The 24,664-nt window shown below is 42.3% G+C and overlaps 1 protein-coding gene across 3 annotated transcripts in view; it reads left to right on the top strand.

Moving 5' to 3' along the window:
* Positions 1 to 1,355, top strand: part of LOC124555335 (dihydrofolate reductase-like) — a 114,857-nt gene extending 113,502 nt beyond the window's left edge. For all 3 annotated transcript variants that reach the window (XM_047129215.1, XM_047129213.1, XM_047129214.1), the window contains one exon: positions 1,048 to 1,355. Coding sequence is in view for 1 of the 3 variants with exons in the window: in XM_047129214.1 (XP_046985170.1) it covers positions 1,048 to 1,147 (100 nt within the window). In the remaining 2 variants the exon portion in view is untranslated. The remainder of the gene's footprint in view (positions 1 to 1,047) is intronic.
* The last annotated feature ends 23,309 nt before the right edge of the window (positions 1,356 to 24,664 follow it).

The raw sequence follows: 24,664 nt of genomic DNA, 5'->3' as shown, positions 1-24,664 counted from the left end.
TTCTGTTGCATATACTAGAAGACTGTTTTACGTAACTTCATAAATTTAGAAAATAGATGGAGAGAAGGTAGCAGGAGAGAGAAAACAAAATGCTGTACGAAAGGAGACAAATTCGCTGAAAAGCAGAAGTTTGAAGTTCTTAGTAGGCACACAAAAACTGTTATCCTTTGACGAGCTGCTTCACCCATACATGGTGCCAGCTGTACTAACACTGTTAGTCCAACTGACACCATATAGTGGTATAGGTGTGTGTGTGTGTGTGTGTGTGTGTGTGTGTGTGTGTGTGTGTGTGTGTGTGTGCGTGCGCGCCTGCGCGTGTGTGTGCGCGTGTGCGCAGGAAAACTTTGAAAGCTAGCAAGTTTCCTTTGTTTTGTGTGTTCCTTTGTTTTGTGTGTGCCTATTGACAACACAATGCTTCTGCTTTTTGGTGAGTGATCTCCTTTAATCCAAAAGTATTTACATTCTACTATAACTTCCTACAACAAAGTACTGTATGAGATTGAGATGCTGCATGTTCCATTGATGATTTGCACAATTTTTACTGAAATTGTGCGCAATGATTCAGTTTACAGGCTATGTATGTATGTATGATTTGTGTATAAGTATGTTGGCCATTTGGAGGTCATTAAACAACACATTGTTAAATTTAATAAGAATTAACATATTAGTCTTTAACACTACTCATGTAACTAGTGGCACACTTCAGTTTTTCAGCTACACATGCTACAAGTTTTAATTAAAATTCTGTCTACAAAATGGGGTAGGATGTCCAGAAGAAATTGTTTAAGGCTAAATTTAAAAGTTGATTTCCTACCTGTCAGCATAGTTTGTGTTATTGGGCAAATGATCAAATATGTTTGTGGCTGCGTATTGAACTGCTAACAGCCACTTTTTGTCTTTGTTAATAGGTTCCAACAGTCAGTTTCCCTCTATATTGTGTACTGTGTACTGTGTGTCATTGTCTAGTATGGCAAGTATTTTTCAGACTTTTGTAATGAACCTACTCAATAAATTTTTGCATTAATTATATATTTGTTTATTTTTCAGTGATCCTACAGTACCTTCGGGTATCCAAGAAGAAAATGGCATTCAGTTTCAATATAAAGTTTATGAAAATACAGAATATGTCTCTATTAAAAACAGTTAAAAGTAAACTAATTCCACCAACTAAGGGAAAAATATATTATTTCTTTGTGTAGTTTTAGTTTCATGCAAGTGGTGGAAAAATATGAACACATGGTAATGTGCTGATAGAAATATAGAAAGACAGAAAAATATAGAAAGATAGAAAAATGAGAAAACTTGATGTAATTGTAAAAACATGTAACATTAAGAAATATATGCAATTTAAATTACACTGGTCTTGTTTGTAAATTGATCCTGTTTTAAATTATTCTTGACATGTGTGAAAAAATTTCATTAAATGCATTTGTAGCACTTAAAATCACCAGACATAGATTTTAACTGTAGAAGTTGACACAGAAAGAAGCAAAAATCTGTCCTATTTCGAGTAATTTCAGTTGTATTTAAATACAGTTTTCATTTGTCATTTCATCTTCATTATTTCATCCTCATGGCTGCATTAATTTCATTTTAGTACAGTTGACACTGTTAATCTGGTCCAATCCTGTGTGTTCCTTCTTAATGTGACAGTGTGCTGGGACTGTTGTGCTGTTGTTCCTAATGGACAGCTCTAGGCAAAATTAGTAGTTTGGAAACGGTTACGTACTGTCTAGGGTGACACAGGCCTCCCAGTTGTCTCCAATAAGGCAGTGTGCAGCTCTGTTGCCTCCACCTTGAGACACCTACAATTCATTTTTTATGGGTGGAGGTAATTATGAGACAGTCTCTCAGGGTATGTGCTCAATATCTGAGTAACGTTGCTGTGATGTATGGCCACTTTAGTGGGTAACAACTGTACTTCTCATAAAGTGACAATGTGCTTGTGGTGAAAGTTAAATGACTGTTGAAGATACATTGACAGACTGAACAATCTACACAAGCGACACTGTCCTGTTCACTCTGTCCAGTTCATGATTGTAGACATGGCTTGCTCTGCTGAGTAGCACTGAGAATATGGATGTATTTTTACCTTCTTTACACAGGTAACTATACAAAGTGATTTCCTGTGGTCAAGAGTATTGAGAAAGAAGTTTCTGAGTAAAAAAAAAAAATCTCACAGCTATGCATTATCATGAGAGGGGGGCAGAACCTCGGTGGGCAATTTGTATTCACATTAGGTGGTGTTGCTCAGAGTAGAAGCCGATCAACTTAAGTCCACACAACTTCTATTTTAATGTAGTTTATTAGTATCTAATGTTTTTTATGGTTGGGGCAATTGCTTGAAAAAATGTGTTCTTGAATAATACATGCTGTATATTCAAAATAAGTGCCTTTATGCACAATATTTTTATTTCTTGTTTTTAATATGGGAATTGAGTTGTCGGTTGAATTAAAAAGGGATGTATAATTTACAAAAAATGAAAAATAAATCATTAAGGAATAACTATACCAAGAAGCAGCAGTTAGTATGCCAAGTCCTTTGAACATGTGTCTGTAAAATGTTTTCAATTTAATACAAAAAATGAGTGCTTTTGAACTCTTGTGATCTTTAGTTTTGCTTGGGGTGTTACCTCAAAATTTGAAACAGCATGTGATATAATGAATGTAACCAAATTATTTGTTAGGCACTTCAGCATTTCTATGATATAATCCTCCCACCTGAATGTATTATCAAGCTGTAATCTCAGGGATATAAATTTGTTAACGTCTTCTATAACCATGTTCTCATAATTTATTTGTATGATTGGGGAAAATCTCATTAAGGTTCCGAACTGCATATAGAAAAGCTTAAAAAGACTCAGCAACAGTGAACTTTGTGAATTTTGTGTTCTTGTAAGCAGACTACACGATGCTTCAAAGCATTTATTAATGCCTGTGACGATTTCATGAACAGCTCTTTCTAAAGTTGCACCCAACTTACTATTTACCAGAATGTAATGTCCTAGTATTTAGCAAAGTAACCAGTGAAATATAAACAAGAGAATGCAATATTTCCAAGATGGAACCCGATGGGACATGGGGAATAATACTTGCTGCATACGTGGTATTTTTTAAAAAGCCATATGTGCCCCAGGTTTCATGAAATGGTGGATGCCTCAGTGTCGTTGTAACTGCCGTCTGCTTCACGTCTGCTGTGCAGCGAGCTACCTTAATTTAAGTATTAACTGTATTTTTCTTACTTGTCACGTCTTCTTCCGTGTGTATTTGCTTTTAGGAAGCTTCAATTGTTGGGTGCTATTAATAGTGTTCCATAGATTTCGTGTTTGTTTTGAATACAGTCAGAGTGAGTCCCTTTAGTCAGCCATAGTGCCAGTAGTGCTAGTGTTTGTTTTCAATACAGTCCAGAGACAGGTAGTGCTATTTTCATTTTTTTCTACAAGAAGTGCCTAGCAACCACAGTTTAGTTAATAAACAGCCGCCTTTACTGAATTAGCAGTCTAGTTAAAGGTTGATTAACTCTCTTCAGTAAATTGATTCCTTAGGATGGATAGGATGTGTGACTGCTGTGTACGGACGCAGGAGGAGCTGGCCACTGTTCGCGAACAGCTGAGCGTGTTGATGGCCACGGTCAGCCGTCTTCAGGCTGCTGCCTCGGAGTGTAGTGGCAGTGGGGAGTCTGGTGCGTCGCAAGGTACACCCCAGGTGTTACATGCTTCACCCACTGTCCCTGCTGTCGAGACATCTTCGCGTGTACTGGGCGCGGTTGGGCCACCCTCTCCCCAAGGGGAGTGGCGGCGTTCGCGGCGCACGAGGCGGAGGGTCAATGTGGAGGCTGGCCGTGTGGCGTCGCCCGCTCTGCCTGTGAGTGGACATGTGGCTGCTCCTACAGCAAGGTCCGAGCAGGCACACGGGGGGAGGGGTTTATTAGTTATTGGGAGCTCCAACGTTAGGCGGGTGATGGAGCCCCTTAGGGAAATAGCGGGAAGGTCGGGGAAGAAGGCCAGTGTTCACTCTGGCTGCTTGCCAGGGGGTCTCATCCGAGATGTGGAGGAGGCCCTACCAGCGATGATAGAGAGCACTGGGTGCACCCGACTGCAAATTGTTCATGTTGGCACCAATGACTCCTGCCGTCTGGGTTCAGAGGTCATCCTCAGTTCGTACAGGCGGTTGGCAGAATTGGTGAAGGCGTAAAGCCTTGCTCGTGGGGTGAAATCAGAGCTAACTACTTGTAGTATCGTTCCCAGAACTGATCGCGGTCCTCTGGTTTGGAGCCGAGTGGAAGGCTTAAACCAGAGGCTCAGACGGTTCTGCGGAGATCTGGGGTGCAAATTTCTCGACCTCCGCTATAGGGTGGAGAATTGTAGGGTCCCCCTGAATAGGTCAGGCGTGCACTACACGCCGGAAGCGGCTACAAGGGTAGCAGAGTACGTGTGGAGTGCACATGGGGGTTTCTTGGGTTAGAGAATCCCCTCCCTAGGCCCGACAAGACGCCTCCTGAGACGCAGCAAGGTAGGAGTAGGCAAAATGCAACAGGGAATAACAATATTAGTGTGCTAATAGTAAACTGCAGGAGCGTCTACAGAAAGGTCCCAGAACTGCTCTCATTAATAAACGGTCACAACGCCCATATAGTACTAGGGGCAGAAAGTTGGCTGAAACCAGATGTAAATAGTAATGAAATCCTAAACTCAGATTGGAATGTATACCGCAGAGACAGGCTGGACAGTGAAGGGGGAGGCGTGTTTATAGCGATAAGAAGTGCAATAGTATCGAAGGAAATTGACTGAGATCCGAAATGTGAAATGATTTGTGTGAAGGTCACGGTTAAAGCAGGCTCAGACATTGTAATTGGATGTCTCTATAGGCCCCCTGGCTCAGCAGCTGTTGTGGCTGAGCACCTGAAGGATAATTTGGAAAATATTTCGAGTAGATTTCCCCACCATGTTATAGTTCTGGGTGGAGATTTTAATTTGCCGGATATAGACTGGGAGACTCAGACGTTCATAACGGGTGGCAAGGACAAAGAATCCAGTGAAATTTTTTTAAGTGCTTTATCTGAAAACTACCTTGAGCAGTTAAACAGAGAACCGACTCATGGTGATAACATATTAGACCTTCTGGTGACAAATAGACCCGAACTATTTGAAAAAGTTAACGCAGAACAGGGAATCAGCGATCATAAAGCGGTTACGGCATCGATGATTTCAGCCGTAAATAGGAATATTAAAAAGGGTAGGAAGATTTTTCTGTTTAGAAAGAGTGACAAAAAGCAGATTTCAGAGTACCTGTTGGCTCAACACAAAAGTTTTGTCTCAAGTACAGATAGTGTTGAGGATCAGTGGACAAAGTTCAAAACCGTCGTACATAATGCGTTAGATGAGTATGTGCCAAGCAAGATCGTAAGAGATGGAAAAGAGCCACCGTGGTACAACAACCGAGTTAGAAAACTGCTGCAGAAGCGAAGGGAACTTCACAGCAAACATAAACATAGCCAAAGCCTTGCAGACAAACAAAAATTACGTGAAGCGAAATGTAGTGTGAGGAGGGCTATGCGAGAGGCGTTCAATGAATTCGAAAGTAAAGTTCTATGTACTGACTTGGCAGGAAATCCTAAGAAATTTTGGTCTTATGTCAAAGCGGTAGGTGGATCAAAACAAAATGTCCAGACACTCTGTGACCAAAATGGTACTGAAACAGAGGATGACAGACTAAAGGCCGAAATACTAAATGTCTTTTTCCAAAGTTGTTTCACAGAGGAAGATTGCACTGTAGTTCCTTCTCTAGATTGTCGCACAGATGACAAAATGGTAGATATCGAAATAGACGACAGAGGGATAGAGAGACAATTAAAATTGCTCAAAAGAGGAAAGGCCTCTGGACCTGATGGGATACCAGTTCAATTTTACACAGAGTACGCGAAGGAACTTGCCCCCCTTCTTGCAGCGGTGTACCGTAGGTCTCTAGAAGAGCGTAGCGTTCCAAAGGATTGGAAAAGGGCACAGGTCATCCCAGTTTTCAAGAAGTGACGTCGAGCAGATGTGCAGAACTATAGACCTATATCTCTAACGTCGATCAGTTGTAGAATTTTGGAACACGTATTGTGTTCGAGTATAATGACTTTTCTGGAGACTAGAAATCTACTCTGTAGGAATCAGTATGGGTTTCGAAAAAGACGGTCATGTGAAACCCAGCTCGCGCTATTCGTCCACGAGACTCAGAGGGCCATAGACACGGGTTCACAGGTAGATGCCGTGTTTCTTGACTTCCGGAAGGCGTTTGATACAGTTCCCCACAGTCGTTTAATGAACAAAGTAAGAGCATATGGACTATCAGACCAATTGTGTGATTGGATTGAGGAGTTCCTAGATAACAGGACGCAGCATGTCATTCTCAATGGAGAGAAGTCTTCTGAAGTAAGAGTGATTTCAGGTGTGCCGCAGGGGAGTGTCATAGGACCATTGCTATTCACAATATACATAAATGACCTTGTGGATGACATCGAAAGTTCACTGAGGCTTTTTGCGGATGATGCTGTGGTGTATCGAGAGGTTGTAACAATGGAAAATTGTACTGAAATGCAGGAGGATCTGCAGCGAATTGACGCATGGTGCAGGGAATGGCAATTGAATCTCAATGTAGACAAGTGTAATGTGCTGCGAATACACAGAAAGATAGATCCTTTATCATTTAGCTACAAAATAGCAGGTCAGCAACTGGAAGCAGTTAATACCATAAATTATCTGGGAGTACGCATTAGGAGTGATTTAAAATGGAATGATCATATAATGTTGATCGTCGGCAAAGCGGATGCCAGACTGAGATTCATTGGAAGAATCCTAAGGAAATGCAATCCGAAAACAGAAGAAGTAGGTTACAGTACGCTTGTTAGCCCACTGCTTGAATACTGCTCAGCAGTGTGGGATCCATACCAGATAGGGTTGATAGAAGATATAGAGAAGATCCAACGGAGAGCAGCGCGCTTCGTTACAGGATCATTTAGTAATCACGAAAGCGTTACGGAGATGATAGATAAACTCCAGTGGAAGACTCTGCAGGAGAGACGCTCAGTAGCTCGGTACGGGCTTTTGTCAAAGTTTCAAGAACATACCTTCACCGAAGAGTCGAGCAGTATATTGCTCCCTCCTACGTATATCTCGCGAAGAGACCATGAGGATAAAATCAGAGAGATTAGAGCCCACACAGAGGCATACCGACAATCCTTCTTTGGTCCTCTGTAATCTGCATACTCGGTAGAGGTGGAAAAATGGATGGTGACCAATCCAGGACTTACTTCGATCCACTCACTTGTCAGTGCTATATTTAGAGAACAACAGGATCTCAACAACGGAGAAAGCTGTTAAAGGGTTTCAGGCAGCTGGGGCTGTTAAAGGGTTTCAGGTAACTGGAATATAACATTTCAATCCAGATGTGTTTACTGAAGATTTTTGCCCATTCTTCAGTGACTGAGAAACATCCCCATGTTTTTGTCAACATGCCAAATTACGGTGGAGGAGAACAAGAAACAGAAGACTATCCAACTGTCATTATTCGTGATAACTTGGTGTCCGTATAGGCTTTGATGAAAACATAGCTAAGATTTTTCATTACAGTTGGGATATGGAAAGCTGACCATTTAAATGAAACTTGATAAAACGAGTGGAAACACTTTCCAGTGAAAGATTTAATAACTTCATCTCTCAACCAGGTCATTTATCAGGATTAACTACTGCTGAAATTGATGCAAAGATTAAGATAAAGCTTTTGAAAAGAAACAAGGTAAATTTGGAAATAATAGCAGTGAAACATTCAAAGCAATCCAAAACAAGAAAATGAAATCAGTTTATTTAGGTATTCCATCTAAGACAATGCAAAGAACAACATGACCACTCAGCTTTTTTATATTCACCCCTTGCTGAAGTGTTAAGTTGTGAAAAGGTAAGTCAATGCACAAACGCATGAAACAGTATCGAGCTCACCATTTAAAATTATGCTACAAGGAAAAAAACAAAAACAAAAAAGTGACAAGAACTATGGGAAAAGGAATGAAGGAGAAAAGAAAGAGATAAGGAGCTTGGAAAAATATGTGGAAAGGAAGCTTGAAACAGAAGACGACAAGAGGTGCTCAAAATCTGTCAAGTTGATGCGACATGAAGAAACAATGGAAAAAAGGAGAAGAAACGTTTTGTGCCAGTTGCCATGAGAGTTTTGAAGATTCTTGAATGCAGTGTGGACAATGTCAGTAATGGTGGAATGAGGCACATTCTGAATATACAGTCTCAGGACGTTATATTTGTGATCATTGTTAAAGTTTAAAGACTGTGCAGCCTTATCCACCATCCTGCACAGTCTTACTCATGAAGGCAGTTAAGACTGTGCAAATATAAACTTTTAATAACCGTTAAAACAAATAATTTGTAGTTAGATTCAAGTTTATATAAACATGATAAAGTTGGACTATTAGATGAAGTACACATGGATAAGATTTTCATAAGTTTTGGAATAAAATTGTATTTTTCTTAGCAATAAATATGTTAAGTAAGCATTCTGACCCGACTAGCCTGTAAAACCCAAATGAAAAAGTCAAACCAAATCAGAAAAATGAAATATGAATCAGTGCCATGATTGCCAGTACTTAGTTGTGCAGATTACAATTTCCTACACTGAATTGCATGTACACCTAAATGAGAAGCCACTGTAAAGGCAGGTTGCATTCAGCTGTAGGCGAGGAGATCTGTTGTAGGGCAATAGATCCAGCAGGGAAAGAGTTCCCAGCAGAACTTCATGGAAAGCTCACTCACACACACGCAAGGGATCATGCCAGGCGGTCAAACTGGGCAGTCCTTTAAAGGGAACTGCCTTGTTGCTGAATGGCCCAAAGTCACTATACAGATTGTATCTCCAGATTGTGCAGTGACAACAGAGACTGCTTTTCGTAAGCTGTGTGTGGTCTGGGGGATGCACGCCTTTTTTAGCAGAGTCCCAAAGAGCAGCTATTGTGGAAAGAATTACTGGAAGTCAGAATTTGTCAAAATGCACAGTCCATTACGATAACATCTTGCAGTGTGGAATGGGTACAGGAAAGTTTGTGCTCCTCTGAAGATTGTCAACACTGACACCATGCGCAGGTCCCACAAACTGTAAAAACAGCTACCATTGGTTAACATAAATAATGTAGAATTGGCTGTAAGAATCATGACTATGCTTCTGGGAGTCCACCCTTATTGGTCACCACACGAACGTAGAGCGAGAGTTGGAGTGCCAAGTATAATGAATTTTGTTACTGGTTAATCACCTGAACTGAGGGTAAGGCAGGGAGAGCAGCATCCTGTAAAGATAACTGCCTGCTGCTCGGCACTTGCAATATTTTTCATTCACCCAATCAAAATTACATGATGCTAGAAAAGCAGAGAGAACTGAGTCTTCCTTGTTGGAAACACTCTGCAGTAAGTTACTTCTTATTTCAGTGTCTTCTCATAATGTCTTCTCTGAAAATTACTTTGAATTTCAGCTTCTTTATAGACAAACTTCTCTGGCAGGGTTCTTCATGCATGAACCTTACTTTGAAGATTAGAGGCTCTCGTTCAGCTGGCTGTATGTAGATTCAGGCACAAGTTGTTAGTACAGAGCCAGTGACTGATTTTGTAGCCACTTCAACCACCACCTGCAGGTTATGATTATGGTGAGCTCCAGCTGCAAAAACAAGACGAACTGTAGGGAAAATCAAATCATTTTTAATGATATTCAGTTGTTTTAATCTTGATTCTGGTGATTTGCTTGCAGTTTGGATTCAACGTGTTTTCAACTCCAGCAGTAGATGCACAAGCACATTCTTCTTTAGTGATTTATATCTGTATGCTCTAACCTTTGGCCGTCATGGTACAACTTCTGCTAGCATAAATGTTTATCCAGATACTTGCTCATTTGAATCACATTCCATACCCTCATTCAGGTTTGTGGGGGCAATAGCTTATTATTTTCAGTGATTGTTAAACTGTTTGTTTTTAATGTACATGTAATAAACTTAGCTAATTAAGATCCTTATTTAATTTCATAGATAAACAAACTCCCTTTTTATTATATTGTTGGGTAATGGTTTGTTTATGTCAGATATATGGGACCATACTAATATAGGTATTCAATTATGTTGCAATTTAAAGCATCTCCCCATTACACGCAGCAACTTAAAATGTCACTGAAGTTCTGAATTTCATTAAAAGTGTTGTTGGTGAGTTACAGAAGTCAGTGTTTTTTGTACTGACAGTCAATCTATCGAAGTGGCCAGAATTATTATGGCAGGCTTTCTCCACCTTAAAGTTAGGCCATATGTACTTACTACAATGTGCTGCTTTAAGTGTCAGTGCTTCATTCATACCACTGTGGGTTATATTGATCAGACAGGTTGCTCTATTGTTGCGAACCAGAAATTCAAAGTACTGCTCCACCCATGTGGATCAGTTGCAAGGAATGCCCTATCTTCACACAAGAAAATAAAATAAAAGAGATTAAAGTCACTCAAGGCATCTCTCTCTCTCACATGAAGAAGGCGTTAAAGGACTCACAGCCACCCAATTTTGTGAAGTCGTGTGCCTCAGGATTAAAGCAGCCTCCACAGAAGACTAGTGTTGGCACCCTGACTTTGACAGTGGAGAGCAAAGCAAATCCGCCCCCACCTATAAATGCAGGTGCAAGCTTGCACCACTAGTGTGCTCCCTGCCGCCGTTGGATAAGCAGCTGCAGCAGCAAGTCGTATACTCCTAGCTCACTCATTTGTTACATAGTTTAATTCTTAATTTCTTTGCGTGTTTTTGGTACTTGCATTGTTTAATTCATAAATTTCGGGCATATCATAGTATTTGAGAGTGTAGCATCGCGTTTTAGTACCTGAATAGTGTAAATTCGCGTAGTCTCCTTCCGCCGCCGAGCAGTGTCAGCAGTGCGCAAGTAGCAGCATTACTGCATTTACTAGGCAATCTTGTATTTTAATAACCGTTTAAATTTTGTCGATTTGTTTGCGCTCTCTGTAGATTAGTTCAGACGTTCTTTGCAAAACAGTTTTTAGCATGGATAGGGACTGCAACTGCTGTGTTCGGATGCAGGCTGAGTTGGCATCCCTTCGCTCCCAGCTTCAGGCAGTGTTGGCTTCGGTCACACAGCTTGAGGCTGTTGCCAATGGGCATCACTGTGGGGGTCCGGATGGGGGTTTGTCGGGGACGGCCAGCTCGTCCCACGCATCCCCTGATCGGACTACGACTGTGGTTGCCCGGGATACTGCCCGCATTGAGGCTGATCCCTCACCTGTGGTAGAGTGGGAGGTCGTCTCAAGGTGTGGCAGGGGGCGAAAGACATTCCGGAGGGCTGAACGGAAAGCCTCTCCAGTTTGTCTGACGAACCGGTTTCAGGCTCTGTCTCAGGCTGATACTGATCTTCGGCCTGACATGGCTGCTTGTCCTGTTCCAGAGGTTGCCCCTCAGTCTGCAAGATCCGGGCAGTCGCAGAGGGTGGGCTTACTGGTAGTTGGGAGCTCCAACGTCAGGCGCGTAATGGGGCCCCTTAGGGAAATGGCAGCAAGAGAGGGGAAGAAAACCAATGTGCACTCCGTGTGCATACCGGGGGGAGTCATTCCAGATGTGGAAAGGGTCCTTCCGGATGCCATGAAGGGTACAGGGTGCACCCATCTGCAGGTGGTCGCTCATGTCGGCACCAATGATGTGTGTCGCTATGGATCGGAGGAAATCCTCTCTGGCTTCCGGCGGCTATCTGATTTGGTGAAGACTGCCAGTCTCGCTAGCGGGATGAAAGCAGAGCTCACCATCTGCAGCATTGTCGACAGGACTGACTGTGGACCTTTGGTACAGAGCAGAGTGGAGGGTCTGAATCAGAGGCTGAGACGGTTCTGCGACCGTGTGGGCTGCAGATTCCTCGACTTGCGCCATAGGGTGGTGGGGTTTCGGGTTCCGCTGGATAGGTCAGGAGTCCACTACACGCAACAAGCGGCTACATGGGTAGCAGGGGTTATGTGGTGTGGGCTGGGCGGTTTTTTAGGTTAGATGGCCTTGGGCAAGTACAGAAAGGGCAACAGCCTCAACGGGTGCGGGGCAAAGTCAGGACATGCGGGGAACAAGCAGCAATCGGTATTGTAATTGTCAACTGTCGAAGCTGCGTTGGTAAAGTACCAGAACTTCAAGCGCTGATAGAAAGCACCGAAGCTGAAATCGTTATAGGTACAGAAAGCTGGCTTAAGCCAGAGATAAATTCTGCCGAAATTTTTACAAAGGTACAGACGGTGTTTAGAAAGGATAGATTGCATGCAACCTGTGGTGGAGTGTTCGTCGCTGTTAGTAGTAGTTTATCCTGTAGTGAAGTAGAAGTGGATAGTTCCCGTGAATTATTATGGGTGGAGGTTACACTCAACAACCGAACTAGGTTAATAATTGGCTCCTTTTACCGACCTCCCGACTCAGCAGCATTAGTGGCAGAACAACTGAGAGAAAATTTGGAATACATTTCACATAAATTTTCTCAGCATATTATAGTCTTAGGTGGAGATTTCAATTTACCAGATATAGACTGGGACACTCAGATGTTTAGGACGGGTGGTAGGGACAGAGCATCGAGTGACATTATACTGAGTGCACTATCCGAAAATTACCTCGAGCAATTAAACAGAGAACCGATTCGTGGAGATAACATCTTGGACCTACTGATAACAAACAGACCTGAACTTTTCGACTCTGTAAGCGCAGAACAGGGAATCAGTGATCATAAGGCCGTTGCAGCATCCCTGAATATGGAAGTTAATAGGAATATAAAAAAAGGGAGGAAGGTTTATCTGTTTAGCAAGAGTAATAGAAGGCAGATTTCAGACTACCTAACAGATCAAAACGAAAATTTCTGCTCCGACACTGACAATGTTGAGTGTTTATGGAAAAAGTTCAAGGCAATCGTAAAATGCGTTTTAGACAGGTACGTGCCGAGTAAAACTGTGAGGGACGGGAAAAACCCACCGTGGTACAACAACAAAGTTAGGAAACTACTGCGAAAGCAAAGAGAGCTCCACTCCAAGTTTAAACGCAGCCAAAACCTCTCAGACAAACAGAAGCTAAACGATGTCAAAGTTAGCGTAAGGAGTGCTATGCGTGAAGCGTTCAGTGAATTCGAAAGTAAAATTCTATGTACCGACTTGACAGAAAATCCTAGAAAGTTCTGGTCTTACGTTAAATCAGTAAGTGGCTCGAAACAGCATATCCAGACGCTACGGGATGATGATGGCATTGAAACAGAGGATGACACGCGTAAAGCTGAAATACTAAACACCTTTTTCCAAAGCTGTTTCACAGAGGAAGACCGCACTGCAGTTCCTTCTCTAAATCCTCGCACAAACGAAAAAATGGCTGACATCGAAATAAGTGTCCAAGGAATAGAAAAGCAACTGGAATCACTCAATAGAGGAAAGTCCACTGGACCTGACGGGATACCAATTCGATTCTACACAGAGTACGCGAAAGAACTTGCCCCCCTTCTAACAGCCGTGTACCGCAAGTCTCTAGAGGAGCGGAGGGTTCCAAATGATTGGAAAAGAGCACAGATAGTCCCAGTCTTCAAGAAGGGTCGTCGAGCAGATGCGCAAAACTATAGACCTATATCTCTGATGTCGATCTGTTGTAGAATTTTAGAACATGTTTTTTGCTCGAGTATCATGTCGTTTTTGGACACCCAGAATCTACTATGTAGGAATCAACATGGATTCCGGAAACAGCGATCGTGTGAGACCCAACTCGCTTTATTTGTTCATGAGACCCAGAAAATATTAGATACAGGCTCCCAGGTAGATGCTATTTTTCTTGACTTCCGGAAGGCGTTCGATACAGTTCCGCACTGTCGCCTGATAAACAAAGTAAGAGCCTACGGAATATCAGACCAGCTGTGTGGCTGGATTGAAGAGTTTTTAGCAAACAGAACACAGCATGTTGTTATCAATGGAGAGACGTCTACAGACGTTAAAGTAACCTCTGGCGTGCCACAGGGAAGTGCTATGGGACCATTACTTTTCACAATATACACTCCTGGAAATTGAAATAAGAACACCGTGAATTCATTGTCCCAGGAAGGGGAAACTTTATTGACACATTCCTGGGGTCAGATACATCACATGATCACACTGACAGACCCACAGGCACATAGACACAGGCAACAGAGCATGCACAATGTCGGCACTACTACAGTGTATATCCATCTTTCGCAGCAATGCAGGCTGCTATTCTCCCATGGAGACGATCGTAGAGATGCTGGATGTAGTCCTGTGGAACGGCTTGCCATGCCATTTCCACCTGGCGCCTCAGTTGGACCAGCGTTCGTGCTGGACGTGCAGACCGCGTGAGACGACGCTTCATCCAGTCCCAAACATGCTCAATGGGGGACAGATCCGGAGATCTTGCTGGCCAGGGTAGTTGACTTACACCTTCCAGAGCACGTTGGGTGGCACGGGATACATGCGGACGTGCGTTGTCCTGTTGGAACAGCAAGTTCCCTTGTCGGTCTAGGAATGGTAGAACGATGGGTTCGATGACGGTTTGGATGTACCGTGCACTATTCAGTGTCCCCTCGACGATCACCAGTGGTGTACGGCCAGTGTAGGAGATCGCTCCCCACACCATGATGCCGGGTGTTGGCCCTGTGTGCCTCGGTCGTATGCAGTCCTGATTGTGGCGCTCACCTGCACGGCGCCAAACACGCATACGACCATCATTGGCTCCAAGGCAGAAGCGACTCTCATCGCTGAAGACGACACGTCTCCATTCGTCCCTCCATTCACGCCTGTCGCGACACCACTGGAGGCGGGCTGCACGATGTTGGGGCGTGAGCGGAAGACGGCCTAACGGTGTGCGGGACCATAGCCCAGCTTCATGGAGACGGTTGCGAATGGTCCTCGCCGATACCCCAGGAGCAACAGTGTCCCTAATTTGTTGGGAAGTGGCGGTGCGGTCCCCTACGGCACTGCGTAGGATCCTACGGTCTTGGCGCGCATCCGTGCGTCGCTGCGGTCCGGTCCCAGGTCGACGGGCACGTGCACCTTCCGCCGACCACTGGCGACAACATCGATGTACTGTGGAGACCTCACGCCCCACGTGTTGAGCAATTCGGCGGTACGTCCACCCGGCCTCCCGCATGCCCACTATACGCCCTCGCTCAAAGTCCGTCAACTGCACATACGGTTCACGTCCACGCTGTCGCGGCATGCTACCAGTGTTAAAGACTGCGCTGGAGCTCCGTATGCCACGGCAAACTGGCTGACACTGACGGCGGCGGTGCACAAATGCTGCGCAGCTAGCGCGATTCGACGGCCAACACCGCGGTTCCTGGTGTGTCCGCTGTGTCGTGCGTGTGATCATTGCTTGTACAGCCCTCTCGCAGTGTCCGGAGCAAGTATGGTGGGTCTGACACACCGGTGTCAATGTGTTCTTTTTTCCATTTCCAGGAGTGTATATAAATGACCTGGTAGATAGTGTCGGAAGTTCCATGCGGCTTTTCGCGGATGATGCTGTAGTATACAGAGAAGTTGCAGCATTAGAAAATTGTAGCGAAATGCAGGAAGATCTGCAGCGGATAGGCACTTGGTGCAGGGAGTGGCAACTGACCCTTAACATAGACAAATGTAATGTATTGCGAATACATAGAAAGAAGGATCCTTTATTATATGATAGCGGAACAAACACTGGTAGCAGTTACTTCTGTAAAATATCTGGGAGTATGCGTGCGGAACGATTTGAAGTGGAATGATCATATAAAATTAATTGTTGGTAAGGCGGGTACCAGGTTGAGATTCATTGGGAGAGTGCTTAGAAAATGTAGTCCATCAACAAAGGAGGTGGCTTACAAAACACTCGTTCGACCTATACTTGAGTATTGCTCATCAGTGTGGGATCCGTACCAGATCGGTTTGACGGAGGAGATAGAGAAGATCCAAAGAAGAGCGGCGCGTTTCGTCACTGGGTTATTTGGTAACCGTGATAGCGTTACGGAGATGTTTAATAAACTCAAGTGGCAGACTCTGCAAGAGAGGCGCTCTGCATCGCGGTGTAGCTTGCTCGCCAGGTTTCGAGAGAGTGCGTTTCTGGATGAGGTATCGAATATATTGCTTCCCCCTACTTATACCTCCCGAGGAGATCACGAATGTAAAATTAGAGAGATTAGAGCGCGCACGGAGGCTTTCAGACAGTCGTTCTTCCCGCGAACCATACGCGACTGGAACAGGAAAGGGAGGTAGTGACAGTGGCACGTAAAGTGCCCTCCGCCACACACCGTTGGGTGGCTTGCGGAGTATAAATGTAGATGTAGATGTAGGACAACCAAGCCTTCCAACTGCAAAAAGCGGTACCAGAGGGCGAATGCACAACGTGATATGTAGCTCGTCTGCCCAGAGGTTTGGCAGAACATGGTTGCTTTTATCCTATACTAATTCAATAAATAATATTCCAGGCTGTGAACAGTCACTGTATAATTTAGAGCTCATGTGACTGCAAAAACATCAAGTAATCTAGGAGTGGTCCATTTTTTACATTTATCCTGACACAGGGTCAAAGTCAAGTTAAGTGTTATTTCAGTCAAAATACATTCCCTCTGTTGGTGGTCATACAGAGGTTAATGTTCACAGATAATAAATGTTTTTAAAAAAAAAAAAACCTGTGCAAGCAAACAATTCCTACATGTACAGTGTTTCACTTTTGCAAAGATGTGCTAATGTTGATTAATACCCCATAGTTATCAGGTTCATACAGACTAATACAAAGATCAGCAAACTTTGTTCAAACTAAACAAATAAGCACATCATCACAGTTGCCAAATGTTACATCAAGAATGAATAAATTCGAACTGTCAACCATGTTATCATATGCTAACACCATTGGCTCACAGGCCGTACAGTTCTTACCCTCACAACCAACACCGACAAAAGACTACAAACCAGCACTGCTTTCTCCCTCCACAACTTGGTCATGTGACCACTACTTGAGTTATATCAGTGTTTAACTCCATGACCACCAATTGAAATTATCTGCAATTTATATTCATGTTTCACATTAAACGCGCAAGGTCAAGCATTACTTTTGCATTTCATTATTACACAGATTAACAGATTAATTTTGCACCCAGCTGAAACTGTCTTTTACATACTACTTTTCACACTGTGAATCGGAACTGGTGGAAACTAGTCAAATTTGCAGTTTAATTCTTTATGCACTTAGGTTATGGCTGTAGTAAAATGAGAATTGTTGTACAAATACATATAAACAAAAAAGATAATTATACAGCTATTTATGCAGAGGCTAATCTTTGACTGTAATTGTGGCGGACTGTTTGCCTTGGCACAACCTTTATATTAGGATATATAAATTTTATTAATGTAACTAATATCTGTATTACATGGTTGGTGGAGACTTTATTGGACTTTTAATTTACTTTCTGTGTTTTTTGTGTGCTTCTTAGTAAATATATTATTTAGCTGTAGACACACTCAGAATCTCAACATGTTAGTACGCCATCTGCTAACATTAGCTATGTGGTGTATTTAATGGTGTGGGATTTCCTGGAGGTGGTTGCACAGCCAGCTATGGCTTGGTTATAGCCATCTTGCTAACCAGCTATAAGTCACTCAACCTAGCCTTCACACATCATGATTGATATATGCATATAAACCTACAGCCTGTAGTGTTACATACCCACACTTTAAATCATATTAGTATGCTACATGTGATTTAAAGTAGCACCAAACACCCAATTAAATATCTGTCATTACTTAAAATTGCCTAATCTGCAATTGTGCCAAAACACGTGTATGGAATTTGCACTGATTAAATATATGCATAGACATAAATAACACTCATATAAACTACAGAGTGAACATCAGTAAAACTGACAAACTGCAGGGACAGATCCACGACTGGAAATGGAGGAAAAAAGATCCAATGAACATGTGTCTGGAAATACATCGTTACCACGGTAGATGGTATTGATGAATGAGAGTTCCTCTGACCAAGTGCTATGTGTTCCTTGTGTGTTTTAAGCTGTGTGATTGACAAAGAGTCCTGTAAGCAGCACAGTGGTCCAATATTTATGTCAGGAATAAGCCAAGATGGTGTTTGTATGCAGCCAAGCAGATGGCAACGGTCGAGAGGCAGCACGGGTATACCAAAACAAGTAACGTCACAGATACCAACCACATCACACAATACTTCAAGCACTTTTTGAGCATTTGTATGATTAAGGGTCCTTTCAGACAGATGAACATGCAGGGAGGCAGTTGTTGAGATGGACCCTTGTACAAGCTCCAGGCGAGTGGTTGCCAACATGGTGTAAACCAAAGTATGATTATGTATATTCTGCATGACAACTGCTTACTATCCATATTATGTGCAATCCCATGGAGGCCACTTTGAATATCTGTTGTGATGTGGATGTGATGGAATTCTGTACTTTGTTCCAGAATGATTTGTTGTCATTGGCTGCACACTGCCCATTTCTGCACACATCCGTAGGACCTTTTTTCCTCCATTACCAGTAAGGAATCTGTGCCTGCAGTTTGTAGGTTTTATTAATGTTCACCCAGTATATGTAAATCAAGTCATTCAATTATGTCTATTATAGTTACTAGTTCATTTGTTATTTATGAGCACTTTCCTCATATTACATCAATACTAATATCACTACAGCTCTATGTGGTGAATGGTTCGTGCGAGTCAAGGCCAAGGCAGTTAGTTCTTGCATCAGTTCACTGTAGATTGTCTTCCATCCCGTGCTGCTTACAGCCAGCAGTGTGGTGTATCTATTGCCAGCCAAACCATCAGGTAAGACAACAAATTTTCCTAATCAGTGATTGCTCAAGTAAGTAGACCCATGACACCCCCCCCCCCCCCCCCCCCCCCCACACACACACACACACACACACAGTGATCAAGATATATGAGCCCAACACTGGAACATCATGTGCCAGTAGTGCATTGATCTTAAGTGAGGCTTATTCAGGTAAAAATCACAAAATACATAATATATAAATGCAAATATCTGGTTATCTCTTCTACTTTCCCTTCACTACAATGTCCCACATGACTAATCCCAGCAACAAGGATACCCCCAACACCAGTTTCAACTCCAGGTGCCATAGACCCATTAACAAATTTAATAAAACCCTAAGATTAGTTTTTAAGTGACTATTTTCTTAAACAAACAGTCCACAGATTTTCTCCATACTTCTATATTTACTTTCCTCACTCATTTATACAGAAATGTGGACATTTTACAGATTAGGTTTCATTTCCCATACAGACAACACTTCCGACATCTTTCTGTCATTTGTGCATATCTTTTATCACACCACATACATGCATATTGAATTTACACAGTGACACCCCCAAAATAATCACAACTTTACAAACCTGGCAAATTATTATACGCACTATTTATCTGATTACTTGAATTATTTTTCAGTATATAATTTTACCTCTTGTCTTCCTGAAGCCAAATGGTTTCTTTAATATGGGTTACACTGACCCCTATGCATTTGGGTGAGGACATTCATACACCACAAATGGTCCACGATACAACCTGAAAAGCTTTTTTAATCTGTCAAGACTACTTAATTCCTGCCCAAGATACTGGAGGTGGCCATCATGTGTGCGTGAGCTGTGCTTGCTTGTGTGTATGAATGGTGTGTGTTTCTCTTTCGCTGATGAAGGCTGTGGCCGAAAGCTGTATGTAAATATCTTTTAATTGTGCCTGTCAGCAGTATAATGTGTCATCTTTATGATAAGTAGCAATCTATCTTTTCCCACATTTTTGACATTCCTACCTGGAGTTTCCATCTTTTGATACTTTGTTTTTCCTTGGTTTTGACTAATACTTTATCTCTTGGTTTGAATTTTGTTGCTTTGTATCTGACATCACGCTTTCTCTTTCTTTCTGATCCGATTTTTGTCATTCGCTCTCTTGCTGACATAGTATCAAATTCTACTATTCTATTCCTTATTATGATGCTACAATCATACTTACACAAGAAATTCACGCCCACTATATCGTACAACAGTTACAGGCAGTTTCACTAGATGTTTGCTTCTAATCTGTTGCCAGAAGGTTTCAGATACAGCTGAAATACTTGAACCTGAGTCCAATAATGCTACCTGCTCCATTTCTCCCACCCTAATATGTATAACTGGTTGAACCTTTTCAACAGTTTTCCTATTTAACATCATGTCCTCCAGTAGATCATGTTCTGTACCCTTTCTACTGTCTTCTCCATTGTATATATCTCCTTACATTTTCCCCCATATTCTATTTCAATCGCTCATCCAAATAGTTCATTAAATGCATCTACAATATATTGTTCTCCTTCAAATTTTTCTGGCTACTTTGAACTTCAATTGATCCCACTCTTCTGGTAGCAAAGCTTTATGAACCTTAGCATAAGATATCGTCATTAATATTGTACTCAGTCTCCTCTTTTCCTAACCTGTTGCAATTAACTTCGCTATCCAGAATCAAATGTTCATCATTCCAGAAAACATGACTTTCAGTTTCCTCATCAGGACAACCATAAATAAAACTATCCTCCTTATTCCCACACAATCCAACTTTATCAACCAGTTCATCACCACATAAAATATACACATAAAAAAACGTTTTGCATCACCCCGGTTCCCACAACTCCTGAAGATAGACATTGTATCACAGGCACAGTCCCTTTGACTGTTCAGAGATGTCACTAAACCTGCCCACAGATATGAACAACCATGCATGAGCAGCACTTATTAAACAGAGGGGGTCCGACAGCCAATCAGTCCAGTCATTCAACTAGGAAGGAGGTACATGGCTGGTGTTGTCTGGAGTTCAACCATGCCTAGATGGTCAACACCATGGTTCGATCACGTCTGCATTGTTACTCTGTGCCAGGAAGGGCTCTCAACAAGGGAAGTGTCCAGGTGTCTCAGAGTGAACCAAAGCGGTGTTGTTCGGACATGGAGGAGATACAGAGAGACAGTAACTGTCAATGACATGCCTTGTTTAGGCTGCCCCAGGGCTACTACTGCAGTGGATGACTGCTACCTATGGATCATGGCTCGGAGGAACCCTGACAGCAATGACACCATGTTGAGTAATGCTTTTGGTGCAGCCACAGGACGTCGCGTTACGACTCAAACTGTGTGCAATAGGCTGCATGATGCACAACTTCACTCCCGACATCCATAGTGAGGTCCACCTTTGCAACCATGACACTATGCAGTGTGGTACGGATGGGCCCAACAACATGCCAAATGGACTTCTCAGGATTGTCATCACATTCTCCTCACCGATGAGTGTCTCATATGCCTTCAACCAACAATTGTTGGAGATGTATTTGAAGGCAACCCGGTCAGGCTGAACACCTTAGACACACTGTCCAGCGAGGGCAGCAAGATGGAGGTTCCCTGCTGTTTTGGGGTGGCATTATGTGGGGCCGACATACACTGCTGGTGGTCATGGAAGGGGTCGGAACGGCTGTACGATAGTTGAATGCCATCTTCTTATCGATAGTGGAACCATATCGGCAGCATATTGGCGAGGTATTCGTCTTCATGGACGACAATTTGCGCCCCCATTGTGCACGTCTTGTGAATGACTTCCTTCAGGATAATGACATCGCTCGACTAGTGTGCCCAGCATGTTCTCCAGACATGAACTCTATCGAACGTGCCGGGTATAGATTGAAAAGGGCTGTTTATGGATGACGTCTCTCCAACCACTCTGAGGGATCTACACCAAATCACCGTTGAGGAGTGGGATAATCTGGACCAACCGTGCCTTGGTGAACTTGTGGATAGTATGCCACAACAAATACAGGCATGCATCAATGCAAGAGGACGTGCTACTGGGTATTAGAGGTACCAGTGTGTACAGCAATCTGGACCACCACCTCTGAAGGTCTTGCTGTATGTTGGTACAACATGAAATGTGTGGTTTTCATGAGCAATAAAAAGGGCAGAAATGATGTTTATGTTGATCTCTATTCCAATTTTCTGAACAGTTTCTGCAACTCTTGCAACTGAGGTGATGCAAAACTTTTTTTGATGTGTGTATAATGAAAATTTGTTGACACATTCCTACCAGCAACCAATATTTTATCATTTATAACGTCACTGCTACAAACATTAGAATTAACACCCACTCCATACTGAATAGGCTCACCCTCATTACTTGCATAAATTTTCTCATTGCAAATAATACACTTATATCTACCTCTTCCTTACAACTGCCTTCATTGCTGGTTATACTTTTGTCTTTTGCATCCGCATCGACTGTTACTTTTTTTTGCCTGATAAGACTAATGGATCTGCTTCCAATGTTTCAGTAATTTTTATTGAACATAAACCCACATTGTCTTCATCATTTATTGACTGAGCTGCTTCATATCTGTCAAACATTTCCTCAGTATGGAAATTGGATTGGTCTTTAAATCTGGTTTTATTCCATTGATTATTTTGCTCCCTTTTTTTCTTATTTCTGTATTTCTTACATCCCTCAAAAATCTGTCAGTTCCTATGATAGCATCCATGTGACATATACCCATTTCTGCACTCTCCCTGTGATAATATTTTTTGTTGTATTGTATCCCTGCCTGGTCCTTTTCATTGTGTTGTTACCAGCCTCTCTGTGGACCTTGAGTGAGACCTTGGTTGGTTTTCTGGCCATCTGTTCTATAAAATAGCATTTGGTGGTCCCTCCTGCCTTGCACCCTGCCTATCATGATCCCTTCTTTGCTCAAAATTATCTCTTCTTCCTCCAAAATTTCTATTCTCTCCAGGCTGTCTATTCCACCAATCCCTTTTTTGATTAATAGGTCAATTTCTCTCATCCCACCATCTATTAGCAATGCTTCCCCTCGATTTCCCCTGTTCTGATCTGTAGCATTGTGCTCAACGTACGTTGATCTGTAACAGACAGCCCTATCCATATTTTCAATAAATTAATAAATTCTTCCATAGATTCAGCAGGACTATTGTGAAGAATGAGGCAGCATTCTCTTGAATGTTGAAATCTCAGTCGAAACACCTAGTGGTTGATCCAAATGAATCAATTTGTTTGGTGCCTTTAGACAAAATTCCCACAAACTTTTCTTCCCTCTGTTGTATTCTGACCCATTTAAAAAATCATTTTGTAGCCTCAACTGCTTAGCTTGTCCCCTGTACTTATTTAGAAAAATTGTCTCAAATCTCTTGAAATCTACAAACTGCTCAGCATGTTGATTAGCCCAGGTTTGAGCTGCTCCTTTTAACTGCCTTTTTATAAATTTTTCTTTAGCACTCTACTTATATCTGCTACAAAACAGTCTTTTCAAGAACCTAGGAAACCCACTGCATGATATTTGTCCTCACCACTAAGAGGTTTAGTATGAATCCTTGGCCCATAGGTAACGTTAACAATACACTTCCTTGTCCAGCAGCCACACTACTTATTGTTTCCTTTAAATTATTTACTTCCCCTTCTAATTTCTTATAGTTGTTTCTAATTCATTTGTTGCACTCACATACGTCTGTTCTAATTGCCTTGAACTCTGCATCTGTTTCCCTTTCATATAACCTGGACTTTTGTTCTTGTGCCTGAACTTGCCCCATAATATTACTTTGCACTGCTCAAGTTTTGTCAATTAATCCTTCCTTTTCTTTCCTTGTCCTTATGACGAACACCCTCTACCAATTTAACATTGCTATCAAATTTACTCTCAGTATTTGTAAATCTGAATTCTAAATGACCAACTTCATCGGTTGCAGTTTTTATTCTATTCCCAAGCTCTGTTTTTAATTCCTAAAATTCTGAATCCATACTACTTTCAAATTTATCACTAACTTGTGATCCCAATTATTTGGAATCCACCTCTCCTACTATCTCAGATTTTATGCTCTCAATTTTTGAATGTGTTTATCGAAAAATACAGAAAGCTGACTTCCTACCATCCAACGTATTTCTTCTTGTGCCCCAGGATTACCCATATCAATCCTTGCTTCTGACTCTCAATCACTTTCCACCTTGTCAGTTTCATCACCCGTGGCTGATGATTTGAAACACTTATAGGAACTAGGAGACTGCTGCTGTTACTTATCTTAAATATCTTGCTTGATGTGATAGTGCAGTGTACTGCAGCAGATGACATCAGGAATCGACGTCTGTGGTTAAGAGATGCAGCAGCTGTGGTACGGAGACAGTGTGGCGCTGATTTGATGGTTGCGGCACTTTTGGATGCTGCGATGTGGGTATGATGCAGCATAGGCAACAAGACAGAGGTGGCTGGGAAACTGCACCATGACTTGGCCACAGCTTGTGAAAGTGGCAGCACAGCAACGAAACAGCAACACTCAAACTGGTGTGGTCAGCAGCAGCCCACTATTGAACACACAACACAACAGTTCTGAAGACTCACACAAACACCAGGCTGCCTGAGTTTGAAGAATAAACTGCATCACAAAATGTCATGGCACAAAAGCAGTGTACACATAGGGATATCACCTATACTCTAGCTTCTGTCAAATTCCATTTATGCTTAACAGTAACAATTAAACTGCAACTACTGCTGCTGTTGCATTGCCTATAGCTCAGAGTTCCCCATGAACCATGGAAATTATTCAAACAGTTAAAAAGAGAC

The sequence above is a fragment of the Schistocerca americana genome, chromosome X (assembly GCF_021461395.2).
Source record: "Schistocerca americana isolate TAMUIC-IGC-003095 chromosome X, iqSchAmer2.1, whole genome shotgun sequence".
In the NCBI taxonomy this organism is placed as follows: domain Eukaryota; kingdom Metazoa; phylum Arthropoda; class Insecta; order Orthoptera; family Acrididae; genus Schistocerca; species Schistocerca americana.
Note: the sequence above shows the minus strand (reverse complement) of the source record. Positions and strands in the feature narration are given on the sequence as shown.